Source organism: Acanthaster planci, linkage group LG05 (genome assembly GCF_054643075.1).
Source record: "Acanthaster planci isolate LZ-2023a linkage group LG05, COTS_SCS, whole genome shotgun sequence".
Lineage (NCBI taxonomy): Eukaryota > Metazoa > Echinodermata > Asteroidea > Valvatida > Acanthasteridae > Acanthaster > Acanthaster planci.
In genome coordinates, this window is record NC_141781.1 from 1,170,491 (window position 1) to 1,198,208 (window position 27,718).

General features: G+C 41.1%; 1 protein-coding gene across 2 annotated transcripts in view; it reads right to left on the bottom strand.

The window, feature by feature from the left end:
- The window catches only part of gon4l (gon-4 like), a 30,579-nt gene that overhangs the window by 1,040 nt on the left and 1,821 nt on the right, over positions 1-27,718 (bottom strand). The window contains exons 2-26 of one of the 2 annotated variants that reach the window (XM_087136574.1): positions 26,361-27,586; positions 25,696-25,809; positions 24,632-24,685; positions 23,641-23,760; positions 22,811-23,137; positions 21,565-21,742; positions 17,962-18,084; positions 17,707-17,747; positions 15,815-16,033; positions 15,173-15,259; positions 14,366-14,528; positions 13,946-14,147; positions 13,289-13,445; positions 12,525-12,647; positions 9,739-11,073; positions 9,361-9,411; positions 8,737-8,826; positions 8,324-8,422; positions 6,970-7,113; positions 6,288-6,431; positions 3,862-4,089; positions 3,244-3,384; positions 2,067-2,736; positions 650-1,457; positions 220-322 (exon numbers count right to left, since the gene is read on the bottom strand). In XM_087136574.1, the coding sequence (XP_086992700.1) occupies positions 220-322; positions 650-1,457; positions 2,067-2,736; positions 3,244-3,384; positions 3,862-4,089; positions 6,288-6,431; positions 6,970-7,113; positions 8,324-8,422; positions 8,737-8,826; positions 9,361-9,411; positions 9,739-11,073; positions 12,525-12,647; positions 13,289-13,445; positions 13,946-14,147; positions 14,366-14,528; positions 15,173-15,259; positions 15,815-16,033; positions 17,707-17,747; positions 17,962-18,084; positions 21,565-21,742; positions 22,811-23,137; positions 23,641-23,760; positions 24,632-24,685; positions 25,696-25,809; positions 26,361-27,578 (6,939 nt within the window). In that variant the 5' untranslated portion in view covers positions 27,579-27,586. Of the gene's footprint in view, positions 1-219; positions 323-649; positions 1,458-2,066; positions 2,737-3,243; positions 3,385-3,861; positions 4,090-6,287; positions 6,432-6,969; positions 7,114-8,323; positions 8,423-8,736; positions 8,827-9,360; positions 9,412-9,738; positions 11,074-12,524; positions 12,648-13,288; positions 13,446-13,945; positions 14,148-14,365; positions 14,529-15,172; positions 15,260-15,814; positions 16,034-17,706; positions 17,748-17,961; positions 18,085-21,564; positions 21,743-22,810; positions 23,138-23,640; positions 23,761-24,631; positions 24,686-25,695; positions 25,810-26,360; positions 27,590-27,718 lie in introns of both variants that reach the window. The other variant, XM_087136573.1, reaches the window with a different exon arrangement.

The following is a 27,718-nucleotide window of genomic DNA, read 5'->3' on the forward strand; positions in this document are numbered from 1 at the left end:
AGTCAATACTCTTTTCGGATGTGAAAAGACCAGTTTAAAAGTGAATGGTGATGCAAATTAAGAGCAGGTTACAGCAAATGTCCACACTACAAGTTTGCCAATGTTAAGTATGTTCTCAACTTTGGCAACTTCTGCCATGCATGTCTTCAAAGAAACAATGTCAAAATCAAGTTGGAGTTTGACCTGGCTTAATACTTTAATCAGCTTTCGTTTTCTCACCTGTTTTGATGTCTTGTCACCCAGTGTTCTTGCTACTTCTTCAAACACCTGTTGAGTTGCGCCTTGATCACGACAACGCTGCAGTAAAAGTCTGTCAGCATCCCTACATCACATCAAAACACAATTCCTAAAATCAATTCCTTTTGGACGCTGGCATGTTGCAGGTGCTCTACAGAGCCTATATCTATAAAAGGAACTTGAACTCGTGCCCAAACTGATCAGCCACACTTAATACTTCAGCTTTATCTCTAGCACACATAGTTCAGTTTAGCCAAAGCCCATTTCTTGGTTGTTTTCAAACCAAAGTTTTTCTGTGCTGTGTTTGCCCCTAGCGTGTTGTCTTTTGGTGAAATTATTGATAATTCAATTCTGTTTGTCATGTTTAACAACACACAGCTAGTAGGACTTGGTTACGTTAAAAAAGTCTTACCTTGTCCAGACTACGATCACTTCTCCATCTTTCCTGTCCACATTAGCAGCAGACAGCAGCAATGTTCCACCAGTTTTCTGACAGTCAGGTTTGATCACTTCACTGACTGGGTTCTTTGAAGGATCATCTGTAGGCTCATCCTCTTCAGATGATCTCTTGGCTGTTGCAAGGGATTCTGGCTCTGATTTCCCACTTTTTTCATCGTATTGCACTTTTTTCATATCAACTGCCTCTTCTTTAGAGTCTTTCTTTGTCAGTTTTGAAGATGTTTCTGAACTTCTGATCTCCACTGGCGATGATCTTAACTTGGCAAGACTTTCAAATAGTGGCACTCGCTCAGACTGTCCAAATGACACACTGGGACTCTGAGCCAGTCGGACAGTTTGTACTCGCCGTTTGGTGGGTTCTGGTCTCCGTGGTAATGACCTCTGATCTTTCTCTCCATCCTTTGAACTACTGCTGTCTTGTGCAAAAGTAACCACGGAAACTGTCTCCTGCATTTGAGTGGGTGAACGAGGCTCAGTCCTCATTTGCTGACCAGCCACATCCTGTTCCACTTTCACTGATGTGTCAATTTTAGTAGGAATCCCTGCTGGGCTGAAATGCCTGATGGGAGATTCAGGCAAGGTCTCGTCACAAATCAAATTCTTGACCGAGGGAGGATTGGAACTCTCCCCGCCTCCTGTCTTCTCCTGGGCCAGGCATTCCTTCAGCTGTCTCATGTGATCTTCTGTGCTTCTGTCATCTTCGTTGTACGTGACAGGGGAGTTGGCACGGCTTCCGTTACCCTCTAATATGACCCCGGACCCTGAGATAAAAAGAATTATGGGAAACTAAATTGTGATGACAGCCAGTCAAACCAGGAAATGATATGCAGATTTCGTTCTGCTGTTTGATCATTGCTTTTTAAAAATGTCAAATTGTAAGTGATAAAATTTAGCAAATGTGTGCTTTTATTTACCAATCTTCTGCAACTTCTGAAATTTATTTGATAGATGTTTAATGACGGATTTACAAAGTAAATTATCACAAAGTTTTCTTAAATCTTGATTCTAAATTCTTGGACAGTTAAATAATGTTGTATGCAATACAAACTTTGATGTATCCTGTAGCTACAACTGAAGCACTTCGGTGGACTTTTACATGCAAATTAATATTCTTCTCAGCACAGTTGAAAAACACTTTATGTTCTCTACTATCTATATTTACAAGTAAGCTCAGACTGAGGCTTGATCCTTGGACCCTTGGTTCACTAGCCGAAGACATCTAGACTTCAAATAAATACCACGACCTGCAGTTCTTTGACAGTAGCTGGCTGACAATAAATGCTGGTTTTGTATATTTCACTTGATCTTTATCTTCAAGTATTGGCATATAATCAAATCAAATTATTATACTTTAAGAACATTAAGCGTACCTAGTAGAGTGGTCTGTGAGCTGGGAGCAGCTTGGGTAGGTTGTGGGCTGGCTTTGTTCCCACTATGCCCTGATGACTGACTGCTATCATGACTACCCTGGCTGGTAATGGGCGAGACCGTGCTCTCAGGTGTGGCTCCATCGACTCCCCGACTCTCCTCTGAGGTGATGACAGCATCATCTGCTCCATCGTCGTCATCTTCGTCATCTTCTTTGTCGTCTTGATCCTCCTCATCCTCTAAATCTTCAAACTCATCGTCTTCTTGTCCGTCATCAGCATCATCGTCGTCATTGACATCGTCATCATCCACATCCATTTCTTTCTCATCTTCAACATCTTCCTCATCCTCTTCCGATGCGTTCTCGTTCAAGTAGTCGGCCAGATTGTCGCAAATCTCCGAGAGATGAGCCACGGCGTCGCTGTATGGATTCTCTTCCTCTTCTCCGTCGTCTTCTTCCTCAATGTCTGGCTCGATATCTCCCGCAGACGCCCAGCGGACCTTCTGTGCTTTCCTCCCCGATGGATTCCGGCCGGACCCTCTCTTTGGGTTGACACTCTGAGCATTATCTTCACTGGTGCCCGGCGGCTGTGAAGCGGTGAGGAGGTGACCTCTCCGCCTGTTTCCCATGGTAAACCCTCTCAAGGACCTTATCAGTTCAGTTCTTGTTCCCTGTGGAGGAATGCAAATTTTGGGACAACAAAAATCTGACACCTTCCTCATCCTGTACTCAATGAATTTAAACAAAACGCAAGAGGACTCCATTTTGTGATAACCATGCTTGGTTAACCACAAATGACATCTTGACAGGACTGAGTGGATTCCACAAAATGAGTCTTACAGCTATAGTTTTCAGCAACTTTGTTCAGTAAACTAACTGTTTTGTTCATTTCTCAGTTCTTGGAATAGACAGGGTTCTTGGAATGCCTGGAAATCTACCCTGACTTTGTGTCTCTCAAATCTACTGTCTCATTGCAGAGACGAAAACCTGCTACTCCAAAGCAGTCTTTTTGCTCATTGGAAAGAACGACGAGTACAATCAGACGAGGGACGAAGTCAGCATTTGAGAGAAACTGAAATATTGGGTAACTGTATAAGATCGGTGCGTAAAAGAGAAATATGTTTAACACATTTGCCCACATGACTCAGCTAAAGATAAAGTTTGGAACATTAACTTACCAAAGCACTGCAGTAGGCGCAATGGCGGACTTTACGTTGGACTCTAGTGTCGTGTGATTTCTCATGACAATTACACGCACAGCCTTGGGTACCATACTGAAGCTGGGTGTTTAATTCCTGCCATGGGTCTGGTAGCTGGCTCTACATTATCAACAATGACAACCACACATCAGAAATACACAAAAACTGACTCAGTCAGCACAATATCTTTTTTGGAAAAGGACCAAAAATTTGGCTAAGCCTGTGGGTAAATTTTGCTCCGAAAATTTTGTAGGGTACAATTAACTGTTTTTTTCTACCCCTCAAGTAAAGTAAAAACCAAAAACCCTTCTAAAAATGATTGTGGTAAAAATAATTCATATTACTTTTCTTGGAATTTTTCAGGATGTGTGCACTAATACAGCAGGGAGTCTTGGGTTCAAATCCTGCCTAAACAAGCTGGAGAAATTTTTTCAACATTTTTTATAGACAGAGGACTGAGGAAGCACACAAAACCCAAATTGGTTGAGCGTGTAAACCCAACAGTGAAAGTATTTCCCATAGGATTATGAACAACCAACAAATAATCTTATCCACTTTCCTAATCATTATCTAACACAAACCAGCACCATCAGTTACCTTCAATCCAGTGCTGGATTTCTTCCGAGCAGGTGACTTCCAGATGGATGGCAATCTGCCCTTCAGTAGGGCAGCCTTAGGCAGGAGCCGGTGGAGCACAGATGGCTTGGGGCCGGATGGAGTCTGGGTACTAGACGCAGGCTTGTTGGGTGGTCGACCAACTCTTGACTTTGTGATTGGGATTTCTTCATCGCTGTCGGGAATTTCGATCTCCTCAAAGCTGTCATACTGCAACAAAGCCAACCAGTCATTAGAAATACCAACCTTTTGAGGTTTGGGGCAAGTTTCTGGTACAAAATACCTGTTACAAGATGTACTTTGCATCAGAGAGATGATAGTTTTTAATAATGGATTTTACCCTATACCGACATATAATTATAACACAGTGTGAGGCTAGCAGCGAACCACCAGAACACCACAGAAAAGTGAGACACTAACTGGTCACAGCGCCCTCGCTTGGTGGCAGGATTGCACTTCACACTTTCCTGTGCCACCTTGCCACTGACCTGGCCATGCTGCATAACGATTCACTTTGAGACTGGCAATTCAAATTTTGTATTGAGCTCTATACCTGTGTATCATTTGAAAACTACTTTCCAGTTGCCATAAAGCCAATCCGAACTCAGGTGCATACCACCGCCACAACTGTACACTCGGTGTTTGTTCAAGAGCTTGGGAAGAAATTCGCAGGCTTACTCAGATGGGACTTGAACCCAAGACCTCCTGCTTACTAGTGCAGATGTCTTAATCACTCAACCACTGAGCTTGCCGGGGTCGGCTGGCCAATTCAAGTCACATGTGCCACAAACTACTACAAGCTCTCATGCAAACACTGAGGATACAGTGTTATAAATATACGTCAGTGTAACGGAAAAACCCATTGGCAAGTAAACATCTCCACGACGCAAAGTATCTTGCGTTTGCAGTACCCACTGCTACACCTGACTCGGACTGGCCAGCCGACCCCAGGAAGCTCAGTGATCAAGTGGTTAAGACATCTACACTAATAAGCAGGAGGTCGTGAGTTCAAGTCCCACCTGAGGAAGCTTGTGAATTTTTTCACAAGCTCTCAAAGAGAAAAACCTGTTATCAAAAATTGGCAAATATCCATTTCTTTTATACCCACAACCAGAGGGATTGTCTGTGTTCAAGTGTGAATTTATTCTGGTTCTCTAATGAGAAAAGACAGAATTCCACCATGTTGCTCACTGCGAACCCATTCAAATTTCCCACATGTTGAAAGCTATCACACACTATTACAGTTGACTAGGTAAGTTTGGCAAGCAGACAGATGGCATGAGACAAACGCAGAGCACAATGCGTAAAGGAGGCAACATTACGTCTCATCACAAGACCACCAAGCTTGCTGAGGTCAATTGGTCAAGTTGAAGTCAGATGAGCAGTGGGCACACTGTCAAATGATTTTATAAGATGTTATATAAGTTACACTACAAGCCCAGAATCAACAAGTTCAGCAGGACTGCATGCCATTGACTGCAGTCTTTAGTTGCCTTATTTACATACAGAATGGCATTTACAAGTTCTTCAAGTGCAAACCGCAGTAAAAGGCTGATAGTATTCGTGATGGCCCCAGATTCTGTGATCAACTTTGCAGTGAAATTACGGTAGCAAAACAAGCAAGGTGTCATGCAGCACAAGACCACATCCCCAATGCGACATCAGCCACCAGTAGGATTGGTACTCCAAGCTGATGACATACCCGCGCAAAATGCCAACTTTAATATAACATGGAATGCCATCATTACATTGACAGGCTACTTTTCTCTTCTCTCTACAGACTCATAAACTTAGGATCTTTATGCTTTGAATATCAGATTCCAGAAAAACTTTTGGAGAACTTAAAAACATTGAAGAAAAGTTAATTAGCTGTTCAATTGGGAACAGCTATTGTAATCGTTAAAGTTTTTTTCCTTTTTTTTTTTCTTTTCCACTGTTTTTTTCTACAAGGCACTTTGGCAATTATTTTAAGTCTGATCAATTTCAAACTTGGTATAGTAATTAACCATCATCAGAAGATGTGCCCCAAAACTTTTTGTAATCGTAACATCATCAGGGGTTTTATTTGACCGATTTCACTCAAATTTGGCATGCACATCGTCAGGGACATGTTACGGATGAAAATTGATATCTTGACCTCATGTGACCTCTATTCCGGGCTTGACCAGAACCTGTATTTTAACACACAAATCGTCATATCTCATGCACCATACTTTCAATTGCAGTGATAATTGGGTTTTCGTTATACATGTCACTTTGGCAATTATTTGTAATCCAATGCATTGCAAGCTTATGATACTCATTGACAGTCATCAAAAGACAAAAAACATTTTGGGAACAGCTATGTGTTTGTTTACAAACACCATTTCCAGTTATCAATCCTTTCCCTTAAAATTATTAAAGCATACCTCCTTTTCCTTGTCATCATCCCAGATAATTTCTTCAAAGTCCATCATGTAGTTCTCAGGGGGTCGCTCATCAGCAAAGAGAAGAGAGAACTCCTGCTCTAGATGAGGTTGACCCTTCAGTAAGGGTAGGATGCTCTCCTTGAGCTGCAGGTTGTCAAATAAACCAATCAATTACATTTGCAAATGAGGTAACCCCTTCACTTCAGCGGCAAATGGTTAGGTTATAGCTGCACACAGTGACCCTGGAAGAGTGAAAGTGCACATTTTAAGTTCTGGCTCCATGTAGAGTCTGAGGGTACATGTAGATTTGATCAGCTAAGCATCTCTCAACTTCCTGAGAGGAAACAAAATCCTCTAACCTTACACAGCTGTACCTCGAGTATGTTTCAGAATCGAAGATAAAAGCATCTTTCCTGAGATACTTAAGGTATGTTTCTATGCCTCAGAGTCATTCCCAACCTATTCACTGGGTGATTTTAAGCTCCCTGATGTTGGGGATCTGATTACATGAATTTCACTTCTTAATTTTAAGAACATCACATCCTTCAACCTAATACCCAAGTTGGGGGTACTTCAACTTGGTTTTGGCACTGAAGGTTTCTACAATAGGTCCTCCTGCCAGAGATGAAAATAGGATGTTGCACAGGAGCCTGGAACACTCCTGTCAAGAGATGTGACTCACATCATTATTAGTGTGGTCCTCGTCGGCACCCCATTCCATGATTGTGTTGAGGACTTTCTGGAATTGAGCAGGATTCTTCTGGAAGTGTACTTCCACTTGACGCAGAAAAAGCCTCGCCTTGGCAAACTCCAGGTTCTCCATCAACTGGCAAAATACATAAAAACAAACAATTTAATATCCACCTTTCATCAGTATTTTCCATACACCGTCAAAGAATGACTTCCGGTGGAACATTCATCAGGGAAATGCTGATTATGATTTTGAGTCTTTTATTTCATTTGGTATAAAATTAGTATTCTCTCACAGAGAATTCCATAAGAAATTATTGAGTTTACAGTCATTTGCAAAAGTTTAGGACCACCCATAGAAATGCATCAACCTGAAGGAAAACCAAACTGAAACCAATCAGTCATGGCAATTTATGTTTATTTTCAATGTGTAACCTTGGTTCCTTGGTTGAACATTTTTGACTACATTACCATGATTTGAAACGTTAACAGTCTAATATTCAGTGTGCCCTCCCTTATTTCTGATTGCTTAGACTGGCTTTTTTTACTCATGCTGCCTGGCAGACAAAATTTCATACAAGACCTGCCTTTGCAAAATATTTCGTTCAAATGGGTATATAGCACTACACTGATGTTATGCACCACTGTAAAATCATGTTAAGTAATCATTCAGTAAGACAGTGTAATGCAGGCCAAGTGACAGAAATACCAATAAAATTCCAGGTGGTCTTAAACTTTTGCAAATGACTGTCGTATCCTCCGCTACACCCGTTTAAAACCGCCAAAGCTCAGTCATCAAGTGCTGAAGGAGAAGCTGGAGGTCCTATGTTCGAGTCCAATCCAAGCCATCTAAAGTTAGCTTAATTGCAGAATACCCCGCCATCCCCGCAAGATCAACCTCATAGCCAGGTACCAAGTCAAAAGTGTCACACTCTTCTCAAGGGATTTTCACCTTGTACCCATGTAACCAGTTATTTCAGGGTTGTATTTTGGAGTGGTGGGGTATTCTACAATTACTCCCTGAGGTTTTTACCATCTCAAAGACAACACTGAGTATACAGTGCATCACCCAAGGGTACAAATAGTTGGAAAACTCCATGAGGGCCATACACAGTTTTTTTAACAACGGCCATGTCCGGTACATTTCAGTCAAATTATAATACGCAACATTCTGAAGCTGATCACATCCTTCTATCTTCTTTCAACTTAACGCAATTTTGTATGAAGTTTAAAAATTTTGGATACTTTTGGAGAGTAAAATATTTTACATCTTTCAATTAACATCAGACTATGCAAATGTTGCACTATTTTTGAGATGACGTTCTGAAGCTTTTTAATAGACTAACCACTCCACATTCTAGGGCTACATCTGTTGGCAAGAAGGCAGTGAAATCTTCAACCAGATCAGGATGTCCCTCCAAAGCCTGGCAGATTTTCTGAAATAGCTGTGGAAATTAGACAATTTCAACCAATCAAATATGCAAATTCAATAAATTCACGGAGGACTTCTACTGCAAGAAATCTATCACGTACCTACATTGCCTTTCACACTACACTTTATTAACATGAGGCTGAATGAGCAAGTCTTACAATTTTGCATTTTTAGCTCCTTTGGTTTTTTATGAAACAAAAACAAGAAATGTAAGAGTATGAAAACAGCATATTCTCAGACAATCCAGCAAAAAAATCCACCAATCAAAACATTCAATAGAATATTTTGAAAGAGGTAAGTTACAAATGAGAAATAAATGGCACTGACCTCCTCTGCTGCTATTTCTGCTGTCTGTGAAAATGAGTTGAAAATGCCAAGAAAATCAACGTATCTGTCTGGATCAGATGAAAACCTCTCCTACGAAAAACAAATTGTATGTAGCAACTTCATGTAAGGACTGGTATGAAATATGCAGATAGTATGCTGTATACTTGAAATATGAAGGATTTTCTCCACCAAAGAACTGCTCAAAATGACTCAAATTTTTATTGTTATTGGAGGGACTTTGACGGACTGGACAAACCCTGAATCCTAAGACACTCAAAGGTAAAGCACAAATGCTAACAACTTGAGACAATTCATAAGTCAGTTGTAGTTAAGTCCTCACAAGTCCTCACAAGTCCTCGCAAGTTCTTGCAAGTCCTCACAAGTCATCCAGTCTCCACATGACTTATCACCACTGCATTCTTTTGTCACTGGGTATCCTACCTGAACTTTTGAATAGGTTTATTTACTTGAGATTTGACTGATAGTTTCACTGAATATGATAACTTGATAGAGTCTAATTACTGTACGACTTATGACTTATATAATATAATATGGACTGTCATAACTCATCTAATACTCTAGGATCACTCAGAGCTTTCTACAGTAGAATGCAATCTTTTTTACCTTGACTTTGTTGAGATATGCTCGTGAGAAAGACATCTCTCTTTCCTCTCTCTGCATGAAAGAAACAAAAAAATTAAAACACACAGAAAATACTGGAGAACAACACAATTGTTTGAAAGCATTCAAGCTTAAAAACCCCAAAAGATTTATGCTAAATAAAATGAAATTTCAAGACTGAAGAGGCACTGTAATGAGTTATTGGGACTTATTTATTCTGCTTTAAAGTCTACAGAAAGTATTAACTGGTCTGATCAGAATTCATAAATATTGAAGTAGTTTTGTTTTGGCAGTGGCAAAGGCTTGTGAGAAGAAAATTATACCAAAATTTGTTCTGTCTTTCATGTGTTTATGAATTAATTAAACTCACACTTGTCGTACCTTTGGGTCTTTAGATACAATATCTGAGTCTAACAGCACCACAGTGGATTCCAAATCTCGCCTTAGCTTTGTCTTCATGCGTTTAGCAGCCATCTTGTTGGTCAGGGTTGATGCCTTCTCAACATCTTCACTCGCATCTTCTACAATTCCATCCCCTACGGCTTTGAGTTGAGAATCAGGCAAGCCCTCAGCATCGGAGACCTCTCTGCTGTTGGAATCCACATTCTCCACGATGTTCTCCCCTGGAGATGCTGCAGCATCATCAAGGTTATCTTCCTCTGCTCCTTCTTCATCTATCAGGGAGTCGGGAGTACTGCTCTTACTTCTTGGTGGAGGGCTGCTTGTATCCTTTGAGATGTTTTGATCCTTCTCCTTGAGAGCTGTCAAAGTTTCCCCGGTAGCAGTTACATCAACATCTCTTGGGGATTTATTTGAAGGTGTTGGAGAAGACTGAGTTGTGGATGGTGTGAGATTATCAACTGCTGTAGGGTTTCTGTCCGAATTTGCACAGCTTTTGTCTTTAGAGACTGTCTCATCAATGCTAATGGTCTGAGTCATCTGAGTTGACTGCCTTGAGCTGACAGCTTGAGATGAAGGCTTCGTGACAGGTACCTTGGAAGGTACTTGTTTGCTTTTGTCTCCTCTGCCTTTTTTGTCTCTGCTCGTACGTTTTTCTCCTTGTCCGATATTAGGGACACCTCCAGCCTTCACCAACTGAAAGTTCTGTAGGGCTGAAATACCACCTGCACTGATGGATGACGATGGGGATAACCTGGGGCTAACATGAGGTGTTGAAGCTGGTGTTACTGAGTGAGAATCTGATGATTTGGTAACGGTGTCAGAAGTGGGATTAGCATAGGTGTCAGAGGCAGGATTGGTCAAAGCATGCACTGCATCATGGTTCAATACTTGTGCAAACCCTCCAGTTGAGGAAGTGATAATCTGTACTGTTGTGCCTCCAACAGTGCTAATGATGCCTTGTTGAGGATTTATCACTAAGACTGGTTGAGGAGGGGCTTCCATAGGAACAGTCTTGACATTTAAGGTATTTGGAGCAATGATTTTGGGAACTAAGGTGTGGATTCTTAACTGTCCTTCACAACCAAGACCTTGGGTTGAAGGCTCCAGCTTTGAGAAAGATGGTCCACGTTGCCTAGGCAACCTCATTTTGGCAAGGGGTTCATTGGGTTGCAACGTTGGTACAGGAGTAGTCTTGCCGGAATCAGAGCCTTGAGAGCCTTCTTGTTGAGGAGTTGGTGTCGAGGGAGCAATCTTATGGGATGGACCAGCTGGACTTGCACCCACTTGCTGGGGATAAAAAGCTGACTGGTACTTCTGCAAAGGCAGACGGATACAAGACACACAGCTACAAGGATCAACAATGAACCACTGAGTCAAAAAGAAATGACAACTTAACTGGACCATTCATCAAAACTATTTAAAAAAAACAGATTGAAGAAGCGTCTGAGGCAACATTCCAAGTAAATCTGTGAACAGCACCACAAAACAGCATGGGATAAGAGATCTTGTCGAAATGTCTCCACAGAAACACATTTCCATGTTCCATTGTTTTAAACATTCCACAAAATGTTCTACCTTGGACAAGGAAACCTGAACCAGGGGTCGAAATTAACAGTGGTCCACTGGCCCGAGGCCAGTAGAAAAGTCGGTGGACCAGCTGATCTAATAAAACTGATGGTCCAGTGGGCCAGTTAAAATCCGATGTCTTTTCTGTCTTCACAAAAATCTTTCAATAACCTTTTCTTATGTTAAAATGCTTTCTTCTTACATTTGTAATTTTTGAAAAAAACACTGTTATTTTCACGAGTTTCCATTCACGTTTCACTGTGGCAGTGGTGAAAACATGTGCGCAAAGCTCAATGCATTAAACGAAGCTGTGCTGGTTCCCGCCACGCAGCGCCCCTGCAGAAGAACGCGTGATAAAAATGTAGGAACCAGAACCGGTCTGTACTGTACATGTACTAAATGTTCTGTACATGTCCACTCTAAATCAGCCGTACACGTTATGGATGCAACCCTAAGGCCTCAGGTCGAAAATACATCGATGTTGTAAGAGGTTTTCTGCAAGTTAATTCACAGAACTTGGTCTCTTATTTATGTACATATTTTCTGCGTTCATAAGTTTAATTTGAGGTTGTCCTCCTCATGCCTCAAGGGTTATCGCCCACTGGTCTGGATGTATCATGCATGCTTACCACGCGATACATGGACATTGTTGGCCAGTTTGCCGTCGCAATCGCCTGTGTGAATTGTCTATAATTTTTCTTGTGAATTGCCGAATGTAGCAATTTTTACATAGATTAAGACAGGTGTTAACTTTCTGAGATAATTTGGGAAGCTGTCGTCCCCATTCATGCCATTCAATCAGCACAAAAAAACTGCCCTCCAAACAAACAAATATTCCGACCTACCGATCCTATTTTTGAGAGGCAAAGCACAACTGTTTGGGCCTAATAAAAGACTGTGTGTATTGCAGTAGGCCTAAGTTAAATAACCATAATAATCGTGGATTCTGAGAAATCTTGGGCAAGTGTTGATCCCATTCGGGCAAGCAAATTTATGGCATGGTCTGCCCGATCGGGCAAACTAAAAACCAATTTGTTGCAGCCTGCGCCATAACAAGGATTGCTCAAGCCGTTCTGGTATGGCACCACCAAACTTTCAGCAGGATCAGTGAAAATTTTGAAGTACTGGTCCTGCTGGCTACCAGGAAAAAAAGGTTAATTTCGACCCCTGTGAACAGATACTGATTTTGTAGGACCAACCTTTAACCATTCTGGTCTTTTGTCATACAGCTGAAAATTCTCAACGGGAGCCTTCTCACTTCCAGGGAAGACAGGTGCACAGGGTGGTGTCAGTATCGGTTTGATACCGCATTTACGCCAGTTCTGCAATCAGAAATTCACAAAATGACACAATTTTAACATTTACAATAATCTTGGTCAATTTTTAAACAGTTATCAAATGCTGCCAACTTGAAGGTTACTGCGAAAAATAAATATTTCTCATACAAAAAAACATGACACACCGTATGTATGCAAAGTAATGTACACTTCTAGTACACACTCCAAATTCTACGGATTTCTACATCAGTTTTTCAAAGTGGAAAAACGTTTCTTCGTGTGGGCACACTGATTGCTGTTAGAACATATTCCACAGGGGTCACGGACAGCCATGTTGTTAAAAATGGTACTCCTCTTGACAGCCGACCTCCGATGGACACAATTCAAATCCCAACTAATACACCACAGGGATTGAGTTGTCTCTCCTTAACAGATCAAATAGGATTCTACCCTCACAAGATTCTGGTCGACACTGAAAAACAGGTAAGGGCTCTCTGTTTGTCTCCCTCTAGAAAGGAATAATGGCTCATACAATGGAATCAAATTTGCTGAACTCATCTAAATAAAATTGTTCCACAACAAAGATAACTCAACTGAAATGGGGACTGAACTTCAAACCTCCAGATCACAACTCCAGTGAACTATCACTAAGTATTCACAAGTAGAGCACCAAACTTTGTTCTGACCTTGATGACGTTAGAACTGTTCTTACTGCAGGCGTTCTTGACGTGGACCATGACCTGACGAGATGTTTTGATGGGTAGCATGTTTTGACAAATCATTCTGTACAGCACCTGTTTATCCTTCTCAGGCGGATACTGCATCAGGCCGAGTACTATTAAACTAGGGACAGAAGGCAAAAGCATAGAACATAACACCTCCTTCAGTTGGCATAAAAATATTGGGCACTCCAACCTGGCACTCCAACCTTCTGGATATTTCTACAAGGAAGTTTGTAGGTTCCAACATGATCCAATGCCATGCTGTAAATACACAGTACATTCTCTGTGCTGAAATGGCTGCATTCAGGGCCAATGAAAAGTTACAATGGCAGACTGAAAAGTCTTAGAGCTATCAAAATACTGCCAGTGGGGGTTTATGGTGCATTTGAGGTTGTGAAAGTTTAAAGGAAATAACTATACTTGGCATTATGCAAGGTTATTTCATTCTCAAATGCAAGAATTTGAATTCGAAAATTCAAACTCCAATTTAAAACACATTTAAAAAAAACAGCACACACAACCGTAAGGATAAAGGGGCTTCCATATTTGAAGTTAACGGTATCGCCAGTTAAATTGACCAGAAAAAGGGTTCAGAAGATGTGAACAACACTGAATTCTTACACGTCTTCTGATTTCTCAAAGGAAGTCTTCTCCATCGGTTTGTTGGTCAAACTCAAACCAGGAAGCAGCTCAGAGTACATGAAGACTTTACTATGAGCAATGATTCTCTGGGCGCCCTCTGTTGGTGGACTTCGGACACACTGGCTTTTCCGCTTGGAGTTGTCCTCCGAAGGAGCCTCATTTGGGTTCTTCAATTCGAACTCTGAAAAATGAGCAAAATGGTGGGTCTTGATCCATGAGTCCCAACCAAAGATCTTATAGCGCCAAGTGGTGGCGCAGGATGGGGAACTCTGCCAAAAAGGTATAAGCACTGAGGGCACCATTCGAGGAAGCGATCTGCCTAGAAAACATCCTCCTGAGTTCATAAAAATGCTGGAAAATCAAGTATTGAATATTCATTAAACAAACTATGACACTCACCTTTTTCTGTGACAGCAACTTCTTGCGTAGTGATATTCAGGGCACCAGCTAGATTGCATGGTCTGAATGCTGAGGTTGGGACCATGACATGCCGGTTACCAGTCCCAGTGAATGGTCCCCCGTAAGTAGCTTCAGTGCGTGAAGCAAGCATGTCCAATTCAGTCTGCAAATAGGAAAGAGCCGATTCTGACCTCACCGATATAACTAATCTCACCATTTTTTTATTTTCAATCAATTTTCAAAAGATGGTTAATTTCCACCTGCCATCAAGGCTGATACTGACAGAATTCCACATTTTACAGAGCTCACTATGAAGTATGCCGGGATTTAAATTCATGTTCAACTACTTGTATGTTAATATTTCCATTATTTCCTTAATATCAAATTGACTCTTAATTTGTTTAATTTTTTTCATTTCATATTTTTGGTCTGTCCGTCTAAAATCACAACCTATTCATCATGTATTAACTTGCACTTGGGCTGTTGGATGTGTATGAAATCAGACAAATTTAAGTCAAATGCAAAAACACTGTTGTCAGTAAGTGTGGTCCGATGGTTAAAACCAGGAACTGCCTAAGTGTTCAGGCGATTTGCTGCTTCAGTAAGCAGCTGTGGCATCTGGTTCCATTTAAGTTTATGACACCACAAACATGTCTCATTTCATGAATGCCAAATTCTGCCCATGCTGACCTTCAAGTTACCATTGTTTCAACTACACAACACCTGCATCAGTCCTCACACAGAGGCTATAAAAACACCATCCATGTTTAATTCTTCGCAGAAAAGGATTCAGTACAAATGACTCACCAGGAAGAGTTTGGCTTGGTTCATGTGTGGCTCCAAGGACTCATTGCCTTGGCATAGTACATACATCTGAGCCAGTAACTGTACGTGCTGACAAGGACAATTTGGACAAAAATTATTCACGTCTCCACTGAACTTTTCTACCTGATCAAAAATTCAAGCTTAACTAATCTCAATGTAGAACAAGCAGCACCGAATCAAATGCCTCTATTTCTTCTGTGTGACTTTTATTTTCATTCTGTGATAGGAGGTTTTCGATGCATACATGTGTGATCCATCCCATAGTTCCTTCGCTCAAACTTTACAGCAAGTTCTAGCACTTTTTCATGTCCTAACCAATAATTGTGTTACCACGGTCACCTGATTCATCTTTATGGGATCTCATGATTTTATGCTTACGGATGCTCTGTGTATTTCATGGAGACTGCAAGCAGTAAGCACAACACAAGGCATGCTTATATCAAATGAACAATTTGTTTAACTTAATAATGTAACAATGGAAATCTCTATGCAAGCAAAACCACCACTTTTCTGCAACTGTTAAGCAGCCCCATAACATTGGGCCCTGGTGTTACCCAAATGTTCTCAAACAAAAAAGTCATTATTCCTCGAGGAATATGCCAAGTATTCTGATTCTTGACTGACCTGCTGCATCTGCTGTTGTAGTTGAACCCTCTCGCCATCCGTGAACACCAGGATCTGAAGCTGCTGTTGCTCCTGGTTCTCTGCCTTCCTGCTCTTACACTGTCCTGGCCTCGGGGTGATTGCCTGTCGCTGGGCTGAGATCATTTCTGACAGGGTAGGCTGTGGTGGTCGGTCAAAGAGCCGCATATCAAAGTCAGCTGCCCAGTCCTCATTTTCATACTACATACAAACAAATGTTGGTTAGTTTAATCTGCTAAACCCAACATTTGCCTCAAGAATCTAATCTAATATTGGTTAGTTTAATCTACTAAACCCAACATTTACCTCAAGAATCTAATCTAATATTGGTTAGTTTAATCTGCTAAACCCAACATTTGCCTCAAGAATCTAATCTAATATTGGTTAGTTTAATCTACTAAACCCAAAATTTACCTCAAGAATCTAATCTAATCTGATCTAATGTTGGTTAGCTGAATCTACTAAACCCATTATTTAACTCAAGAAACTAATCTAATATTGGTTAGTTGAATCTACTAAACCCAACATTTAACTCAAGAATCTAATCTAATATTGGTTAATTTAATCTACTTGAACCCAACACTTACCTCAAGAATCTAATATTGGTTAGTTTAATCTACTTAACCCAATATTTACCTCAAGAATCTAATCTAATATTGGTTAGTTTAATCTACTAAACCCAACATTTACCTCAAGAATCTAATCTAATATTGGTTAGTTTAATCTACTAAACCCAACATTTGGCTCAAGAATCTAATCTAATATTGGTTAGTTTAATCTACTAAACCCAACATTTACCTCAAGAATCTAATCTAATATTGGTAAGTTTAATCTACTAAACCCAACATTTACCTCAAGAATCTAATCTAATATTGGTTAGTTTAATCTACTAAACCCATTATTTACCTCAAGAATCTAATCTAATATTGGTTAGTTTAATCTACTAAACCCAACATTTACCTCACGAATCTAATCTAATCTAATATTGGTTAGTTTAATCTACTAAACCCAACATTTACCTCAAGAATCTAATCTAATCTAATATTGGTTAGTTTAATCTACTAAACCCAACATTTACCTCAAGAATCTAATCTAATCTAATATTGGTTAGTTTAATCTACTAAACCCAACATTTACCTCAAGAATCTAATCTAATATTGGTTAGTTTAATCTACTAAACCCAACATTTAACTCAAGAATCTAATCTAATATTGGTTAGTTTAATCTACTAAACCCAACATTTAACTCAAGTATCCAATCTAATCTAATGTTGGTTAGTTTAATCTACTAAACCCAACATTTAACTCAAGAATCTAATCTAATATTGGTTAGTTTAATCGACTTAACCCAACATTTACCTCAAGAATCTAATCTAATCTAATATTGGTTAGTTGAATCGACTAAACCCAACATTCACCTCAAGAATCTAATCTAATCTACTGTTGGTTAGTTGAATCGACTAAACCCAACATTTACCTCAAGAATCTAATCTAATCTAATATTGGTTAGTTGAATCGACTAAACCCAACATTTACCTCAAGAATCTAATCTAATCTACTATTGGTTAGTTTAATCTACTAAACCCAACCTTTACCTCAAGAATCTAACCCCAGTGTTGAACAAGTGAATTCTTTTTTGTTTCCTTTTTGGTCAAATAATTGATTAAATTGATAAGCAACCAACTGAACACAGAACTTGGGGTTGACTAATATTTTTCCCAGGATTGATCAATTTCTCTCATTTGAATCTCTGAGGTGGATAAAACTGTCAAGATTTTCTTCCAAAGTTGCACTCCATTACAAAAGTAAGGTTTCAGAAATTGGTTGTTTTCTAAGGAAAGGGACCACCATTGGTTCTGAATACGTTGTACTCACAGCATCAATCAGTTCATCCAGCAGTTCATTGACCTCTTTTTCTGCAGACCAAAAAAGAGGTACAGAGCTAATGAGAAAAATGAATACATTCAGATTTAGACTTATCTGTCTGAACTTGATAAAAGGTATTAAGACTTGAAATTGTTCGCCTGCTAGTTTGGGTACCTTAAAAAATCACGTTTAATTACAACACATTTGACCACTTTTTGTCTTGCAATCACGGTTCACTGAAGAGAAGAATGTTTTCAGACTTACTGCTAATCTGGACCGTCCTATCATCTCTAAAATCTTCCTCATCCAGGGCCTCCTCCTCAGCTAGGAAGTTGTACTCTGGATCGTTTTGATCGTCGTCACCAGTATCACTGACCTCTGGATCAGCTAAAATAGAAACAATGCAAAACACATGAAACGAATTAAATCTGCGCGCTCGTACAATAGGGAAGAATGGTCTTCTGGTTAAGTCTGTGTGATCTTACCATAGGGGAGAAGGGTCTACAGGTTGAATCTGTGTGCTTATACCATAGGGGAGAGTGGTCTACTGGTTAAATCTGTGTGCTTATACCATAGGGGAGAGTGGTCTACTGGTTAAATCTGTGTGCTTGTATCATAGGGGAGAGTGGTCTACTGGTTAAATCTGTGTGCTTATACCATAGGGGAGAGTGGTCTACTGGTTAAATCTGTGTGCTTATACCATAGGGGAGAGTGGTCTACTGGTTAAATCTGTGTGCTTATACCACAGGGGAGAGTGGTCTACTGGTTAAATCTGTGTGCTTGTATCATAGGGGAGAGTGGTCTACTGGTTAAATCTGTGTGCTTGTATCATAGGGGAGAGTGGTCTACTGGTTAAATCTGTGTGCTTCTACCACAGGGGAGAGTGGTCTACTGGTTAAATCTGTGTGCTTATACCATAGGGGAGAGTGGTCTACTGGTTAAATCTGTGTGCTTATACCATAGGGGAGAGTGGTCTACTGGTTAAATCTGTGTGCTTGTACCATAGGGGAGAGTGGTCTACTGGTTAAATCTGTGTGCTCGTACCATGGGGAGAGTGGTCTACTGGTTAAATCTGTGTGCTTATACCACAGGGGAGAGTGGTCTACTGGTTAAATCTGTGTGCTCGTATCATAGGGGAGAGTGGTCTACTGGTTAAATCTGTGTGCTTGTATCATAGGGGAGAGTGGTCTACTGGTTAAATCTGTGTGCTTGTATCATAGGGGAGAGTGGTCTACTGGTTAAATCTGTGTGCTTGTACCATAGGGGAGAGTGGTCTACTGGTTAAATCTGTGTGCTTGTACCATAGGGGAGAGTGGTCTACTGGTTAAATCTGTGTGCTAGTATCATAGGGGAGAGTGGTCTACTGGTTAAATCTGTGTGCTCGTACCATAGGGGAGAGTGGTCTACTGGTTAAATCTGTGTGCTCGTACCATAGGGGAGAGTGGTCTACTGGTTAAATCTGTGTGCTCGTACCATAGGGGAGAGTGGTCTACTGGTTAAATCTGTGTGCTCCTACCATGGGGAGAGTGGTCTACTGGTTAAATCTGTGTGCTCGTACCATGGGGAGAGTGGTCTACTGGTTAAATCTGTGTGCTAGTATCATAAGGGAGAGTGGTCTACTGGTTAAATCTGTGTGCTAGTATCATAAGGGAGAGTGGTCTACTGGTTAAATCTGTGTGCTCGTACCATAGGGGAGAGTGGTCTACTGGTTAAATCTGTGTGCTTGTATCATAGGGGAGAGTGGTCTACTGGTTAAATCTGTGTGCTTGTATCATAGGGGAGAGTGGTCTACTGGTTAAATCTGTGTGCTTGTATCATAGGGGAGAGTGGTCTACTGGTTAAATCTGTGTGCTCATACCATAGGGGAGAGTGGTCTACTGGTTAAATCTGTGTGCCTATACCATAGGGGAGAGTGGTCTACTGGTTAAATCTGTGTGCCTATACCATAGGGGAGAGTGGTCTACTGGTTAAATCTGTGTGCCTATGCCATAGGGGAGAGTGGTCTACTGGTTAAATCTGTGTGCTCGTACCATAGGGGAGAGTGGTCTACTGGTTAAATCTGTGTGCCTATACCATAGGGGAGAGTGGTCTACTGGTTAAATCTGTGTGCTCGTACCATAGCGGAGAGTGTTTACTGGTTAAATCTGTGTGCCTTTACCATAGGGGAGAGTGGTCTACTGGTTAAATCTGTGTGCTCGTATCATGGGGGAGAGTGGTCTACTGGTTAAATCTGTGTGCTTCTACCATAGGGGAGAGTGGTCTACTGGTTAAATCTGTGTGCTTCTACCATAGGGGAGAGTGGTCTACTGGTTAAATCTGTGTGCTTATACCATAGGGGAGAGTGGTCTACTGGTTTACGGTTTGAAAATTGGAGATCAGAGATTCACAAGGTTGTGATTTTGTTGTGTGTTGTGTCCTCGAGCGATCCATTACATCCCCATCTGTCTCTTTCCACCAAGGAGTGGCGACCAACTTCAGTTGGAAAAAACCTTAATAAATTGGTGTTCCACCCAAGTTAGTAGAAATAGTTAAAACCGTGTTTATCCCGACAATTCTGAGGATAAACAAATGTATCTTTCTCAACAAATGCATATGAGAAACCAAAATATAATATCAGGAGGGTGAAAGTTATGTGTCAGCTATACATTTATTGCAGTTTTCAGTACTTGTGAGCAAAGTTGCAATCTTTGTTTCTTCTCTTATTCCAAACAGTGCCTATGAATAAATACAGCTTTTTTGCAATGATAAAAGGATGAGGAATCGACGTCAACCACATTTCAATTACAAAACAGCTGCGTTATGTGTCTCAGACAAATGGGCAGTGCACCAGAATGGTAAGTTTGATTGTCACTAAATCGGTGTCAAAATGACCCCCCCAAAAAAAACTGCTAAAAACACTTAAAGGCTCACGTAATGAAAAAATGCACTGTGGCAATATAAAAAAAAAAATTGAGGGTCCCCCAAATCTTTTAAAGTTGAAATACACCAATATCAGTATTGCCTGTTGTATTAATGCATCCTTTTGAGTACACCAATTTAACAAAGAGGAGAGGCAATGTACGACGATCAACGAGCGACACAATCTCTCAATACTCTTGTTCTCTCTCAAGGAGATCCAATATCCAGTCTTAACCCTCCGTTGGTTTTATAGCACAAATGTGAACAAATGCCCACAGTCACTGGTGAGCAGGTATTTTCTATATGGAACTCAAACATGCACAGGTTCAGTGTGTACACAATAGATTGCCAGCACAAAATGACCCAGGGTCTTTTGTGCAGTCCTCTTCACTGCATTTGGTTTACTGCACAATGACGCACATGAAACAGTGAAGCACAGTTATTGGGCAGCACCAAAGTGCAATCTGATATTCCTGTGAGGGACAGTTGGTGCAGTGCACAACACAACACAGCTGTGCTTCTTTGAAGTTTTCACCAAATGACCAAAAGAGTGACTTCAGCATAGGAGGGTTAATGCAGTGCACAACACAACACAGCTGTGCTTCTTTGAGGTGTTCACCAAATGACCCAAAGAGTGACTTCCACATAGGAGGGTCAATATGCAGAATCCTCCACAGCCATTTCAAAGACCTTGGCTTCATTTTGTACGACCTTCCACTCCTCCTATTTCACCTGTTGCTGACTAGTTACTTTATCTCAGGCTCTCAAAACTGTTGGTGGGCCTCTAATTATCAAACTAAGACAGAGACACACAAAACTTTGTCCTTAACATAACCAGATGTTCTTCCAGTAGAGAGATTCCTATAAATTGATTCAGAGCTTCAAAAATCAAGGACCAATAAATCCAGAGATGAAGCAGAGATGAAGCCACAAATGAAGGAAAGGTTTAACGTATGGATTAGTACTCACCATTAGGTGCACAGTACAGTCCGGCCAGCCATTTCACCCATTCCTCATTCTCCTCTCCGACATCATCCCAAGTGTCAAACATGTCTTCCGTGATGTCAGGAGCCACAAACGAGGCCTCAATCTCCTCAAGGGGCTTGTCAATGGGAAACTTGGACCTGGTCCGATGAGCTATGGTATCCTGTATGGAAAAAAAAACAGGGATTGGACCTGGTCTGATGAGCTTTGGAATCCTCTATGGTCAAAAACAAGGCATTGGACCTGGTGTAGTGAGCTATGGTATCCTATATGGTTAAGGGACTGGACCTGGTCTGATGAGTTATGGTATCCTGTATGGTTAAGGGATTGGACCTGGTCTGATGAGCTATGGTATCTTGTATGGTTAAAAACAAGGCATTGGACATGGTCTGATGAGCTATGGTATCCTGTATGGTTAAGGGATTGGACCTGGTCTGATAAGCTGTGGTTCCCCGTATGGTTAAAAAAAAAGGGAATTTATGGTTAAACAAGGGATTGTAAGGTTAAAAAAGGGATTGTATGGTTAAAAATGGGATTGTATGGTTAAAAAAGGGATTGTATGGTTAAAAAAGGGATTGTATGGTTAAAAAAAGGGACCAGTGAAACTGTTCCAGTTAAACAGCAAAACAAAATTAGCATGTTTCCTCTTAGAATGCAGCTGGGATGATTTCAGTGTAAAAGACCAACTGAAAACCTTTCTGAAAGAACTTCCCTCTTCTGGAATGTTAGATGATTTCTCAAGGCAAAATAGATTGAGACTTTTGAAGCTGCATTAGTGTCTGACTGGGTTAAACCGACAAGTGTGCCCTGCCAATTATTATATGGTACAACAGCGATGAATCCCTCACAAGTCCTTTTGCAGCACCAGTCGTAAGTAACAGGGTGAATAATGACAAAGGCTCGCTTCTGTTGTACTTCATTTGAATAACTTGTGACTAGAGGCCTATTTGTTTAACATGGAACTGGATCTCAGTCAAAGACCCCAACGTTGGTTCACTCCATCCTTTGGGCAGGTTTTGGTGTCAGTGAATCACCGACAGATCACTGATCGAGATTTAGATCAGAGTGAAACAAACTGACCCTTGGTGTCAGACCGGATCACTAGTGATGGTCTTATAGGAACTTGTGATGGAATCGACTACATGTACACAACACTGCTGTACGCTTGAATTCTTAGGCAGGCTTTGGCAGTCCAGTGACAGAATGACCAGCAAGGACCTTGATAGCCCACCTCCGATCTTTCAATCTCCTGATCCAACTCCTCCAGCTCCCTCTGTAGCTTCTCATCATCCTTAAGCCTCTCGCCTCGTGATCGGGGTAGAGGTGGCCCCATCGGCATGGCAATAGCCCTGATGTGGCTCCCTTTGGCTGGTGATGATGTGCTCACTGACAGGGCAGAGGTTTCTGGCGGGCTGCTAGGGGGAGGTTTACTTTCTTCTTCCATCTCTTCTTCCTCCTTGAGGTCTTCCAAGAAGGAGGTATTGAGGATTGAGCGAGGGGTGCTTGGGCAGGGGGAACCAAAGGAGGCAGTACTTTCATAGTCGCTCTCTTCCTTCAGCTATTGCAGATGAAAATACAACAAAAGCAGTTATTAAACTTCATTACTGGTCACGGGTGAGGTTTGGGTATGGAGAGAAATCCCCAAAAATATCCAGCAAAGGACAGTATTAATGGCATCAATGTAACACAGTGACTCGTAAAGCTTTTTACACGTAATATGACATCGGTTCTCCTACAAATGTAAGTTGCTTTTGAAAATCTTGTGTTTTTTGTAGCAAAGTCTGACATATTATGCCATTAAAAATCTAGGATTCAGAATTTTGGGAGCTTAGACATCCTGCAGTTGCAGCTTAACGTTTCCCAACTGAAGGTTCATGAAGTCTTATAATTACAAGCAAACGATGTTATTTCTCCACACAGGCTATTACTATATAAATTAGCTGTGTGAGAAAAGGTAAAGTATCTTGGTTTGGAAATGTTTCTAATACTAAAATACTGAAACAACTACCCACTGGTACAGGGACAGGGACAAACTGTGAGAAATGGAAGAGATGGGAGTACCAGATCTTCCTGACTTGGTTTGTAATCAGCATCATCTTCATCATCAGAGTCTGGAAAATTAAGGTCAGCAAACTGAGGCTTGGGTTTCTTGACTGGAGACACAGGCCAGACAAACGGGACCTACAAATCCAAAAAATGGAGACAAATTTGAAATATCTCCACAAAACAAAAACATTGACATGTTTGTCCATCACAAGTCAATCAAAAGATCAAAGGTCAATTCAAACATCCGGACACATAACGGGGGATAAATAAAACAGAGGATTTTGTCATGGTTCATTTGAATAACTTGTGAGTCGAAAGACCTGTGAGAGACCTTGTGGGGACTTCTGAAGACTGATGGGTAAATCTGAGGTCTCATTGGGACTTGTGAACACTGATGAGGATTTGTGGGGAATCCTAAGGGCTTGTGAGGACTGATGGGAACCCGTGAGGACTCGTGGGGACTTCTGAGGACTGATGGAAAACTCTAAGGTCTCATGGGGACTTGTGAAGACTGATGGGGATTTGTGGGGAATCCTGAGGGCTTGTGAGGACTGATGGGAACCCGTGAGGACTCGTGGGGACTTCTGAGGACTGATGGAAAACTCTAAGGTCTCATGGGGACTTGTGAAGACTGATGGGGATTTGTGGGGAATCCTGAGGGCTTGTGAGGACTGATGGGAACCCGTGAGGACTCGTGGGGACTTCTGAGGACTGATGGAAAACTCTAAGGTCTAATGGGGACTTGTGAAGACTGATGGGGATTTGTGGGGAATCCTGGGGACTTGTGAGGACTGATAGATACTTGTAAGGTCTCATGGGGACATGGAAGGACTTATGATGACTGGGCTACAGTGAACTTAAGCTAAGGTCATTTCTTGGGTACGTCCAGGATTGTCAGTGTTACAAGACATGAGTTAGCGTTGCATCATACTTGGACTAATCCTTAAGATACAGGAAGAAAATCTAACACATAATTACATGTATGTACAGGAGAAATTTCAATTACCTTTCCAGATTTTTCAGAGACTTCCTTCAGCTTAGCTCTTGTCATCTTGGGCTCCTGTGTAGAATAATACCAGACACTACAGTGATAATTTTGTCATGTACATACTTGTATTAAAAATAACCTTACAAAGGAACTATAAAGCTGATTTGTTTTTCTGCAAACATATCTAGTGTGGAAAGTGTCTGGATTACCAGGCTGAAATTAGGACACCTATCAAACCAACTATCAAGGCTAATCAGAATGAACGAAGTGCTGACTGTCTTTGGACTAACCACTTCTTCATATGCACTTTCTTCTTACAATTTGCCATATTTCTCTATTTGAAGGAAACATTTCAGACTTAAATGGAAAGATTCCATGAGGAAAGTTTTGGTAATGTGAGATTGCTAAAAGAGGGAAAAACAACTCCACTGAAGAACAAGATGTTTCTTTATTGGTGTACGCCTGAAAAAAAAATGATACAGTGTTTAACCCTAACCCCCTAGGCTCCATACTGAACCTCACAAAATCTAACAAGTTCATGTACATGTCAATGTACTTGTACATGTACATGCAGGTTACTGTAACAAACCTGATAAACTCCAACAGAATGAGCCCGTTGGAGTTTGAGTGATATGGTATGGATGGGTCTATGCAGTATAGGATGACTTGCACTGAACAGTACCAAACCTGACAAAATCAAGCATAGTCCAACAATTGGTACAGCAAGCCAGACACTGCACACAGTGACCTGTGTGTGTCCCAACTCGCACAGAATTCAACACCATCTCCCTGGGCCTTTCATCCTAAGTCTCACAAAATTCAACAACAAGTTCCTCAGGTACGGTACCAAACCTGCCAAAACCTCACAAACCCTGCTGTTGGAGTATGGCAGGTTTTGGGCAGTTAGGGTCAATGTTCCTTGATATCATATACAAGTACATGTACCCAGCAAGACTACCATATCATCGGACCACCTTGTATCAACTTCAATTCAGAGCTACTGAAATTGTGGAAAGACAAAGTGAAGAAAATCAGAGCGGCTTTACACTTTGGAATTGACGCAGTATTTTGTTGTAACTTACAAATACAACAGGTGTTTGATCAGAGGGACCTGCCGGGCTTAGCTTGTCGCCAGTGGATTCATCCTCCATAGTGTTACGAACCATAGCAAGCACATGCTCATTGGTAATCACATGCTGAAAGAAAACAATGGATGAATACCAGCTGACTAGCATAGCACCCTTTGATGGTAACAATCACATCTGTCCAAAAATTCATCATAATTCTAACGGATCTGGGACTCAACAGACTCAAATTGTTCCACTTATTTCCATACAAAGAACTAATATCACAACCATTCTTACAGGAATTGGATAACAAATGTTTAAAATAAAAACAACTTACAAAAGTAGAGTCACAGCAGTTGCTTAGAGTATTCTCAATGTCACTAATCTAATACATTTTGGTATCTTTTAAATTGGAGATTTTTCCTCAAAAAGGAATCCGAAAGTACATGTATTTAAATTATGCATTTTTCTTTCACAATTATTTGTGATTTAGAGGACCTCCTTGATCAAAATATCTTTTCACTGAAATTATTGACTTATTCGTGTACATGGCTTCACCTAAATATACCTACATGTACATGTACTTCTTTTAGAGTGTTTGATTTGGAAGATACGGAAAGGATCCTAGCAAAGGAACATGATGTTTAAAGCATACGAAAATATTCCGAATTATTTCTTACATGTAAGATGTTCTTGACATTGACTACAGAGAGGTTGTTTTTAGCAGCATTCTCCTCGAGTCTCTTCTCTAAGAAGTCACAGGCTTCCTTTGCTAACTGGACCTCGGCTGCATCCAGGGATGGGCCCTTTGTTCCCTTCTTCCGTCCTCTCTTCTCCTTCTTCTTAGCTCCTTCTCCTTCCAATGCCTCGTCCTCTTCATCCTTCTGCTTCGGAAACTTCTTCTCCAGTCGTACTTTCTTACCTCGTTTCATCATCGTGCTCCAGGGTTTCTCCTTGCCTTCCCTGGCAGCCTGACGCGCCGACTTTCTCGTCGGCTGCAAGTCAATGACCATCCTCTGTGGTGAAACAGACAAGGAGCTCTCCCGTTGGCTGTCAGAGTCAGTGTCCGCACTGGATCTCGCAGGCGTTAACTTCTTCATCATGTTCTTCTGAAGATGATGCTTGGCAAGGCTGCCCTTGGAAAACCCTTTTCGTCTGATGCTCCCGGTATAAACTGAAGTACCACTTCTGTTCATCTGATGGGGCTCCTCCTTCTTGTGAGTACGAGCAGAAGACGCCTCTGAACTTTTACTCGGAGATGCAGACTGTTTCAGAAATGTCAATGCCTGAACTGCCTCCATATCAACAGTATCAAGTGTTGGCAGGCTTGTCGTCGTATCTTTTAAATTAGCAATATCAGACTCTCCTTTCTTTATGCAGCTCTTATCGCCTTCACAATCCAATGATGAGCCCACTTGTCCATTGCCAAGGCTAGCATGTTTAGCTTCAGGCCTGTCCAAAGATGCTTCTGGCTGTGTCTCGCCAACAACTCCAACCAAATCCTGTTTACTCTTATCACTCCAATCAGCATGAATAGACGTGTCATCTCCTTGGTGGTGGAGTGGCTTAGGCTCTTGATCGACAGAGCCTACATTGCTCACACTTGAAAGGTCTGGGATCTGTGTTTCTTGTGTCTGTGCTTGTGTCTGGGATTTGGAATCACTGTCTTCTTTACACAAAACATGTTCAATCATTGCAAGCCTTGTGTCTGACGTCCTTTCATCACTAGCAAATGAGGATGCTTGGCATGTGCTCTGCTGAGTTTCTGGATCTGCAGTAGCCTCTTCACAGAAGTCCTGGTCGGAATCTTGTTTGGGCCGTTTGTGGGGCTGATCTGTCTCATCGTTACTTGGTGATGAGGGGCATTCCTCCCTCTTGCGTTTGCTTGTCTCAGCCATAAGGATATCTACTAAAGAAATAAAAACAAAAATTGATTGGACATATGCTTTATGATTACAACCACTTCAAATCCAGAATCAAGAACTTCAAGTTAAACCATCCACTGAAATTCAACCCATGCTAGTCTGTAAAACTTATA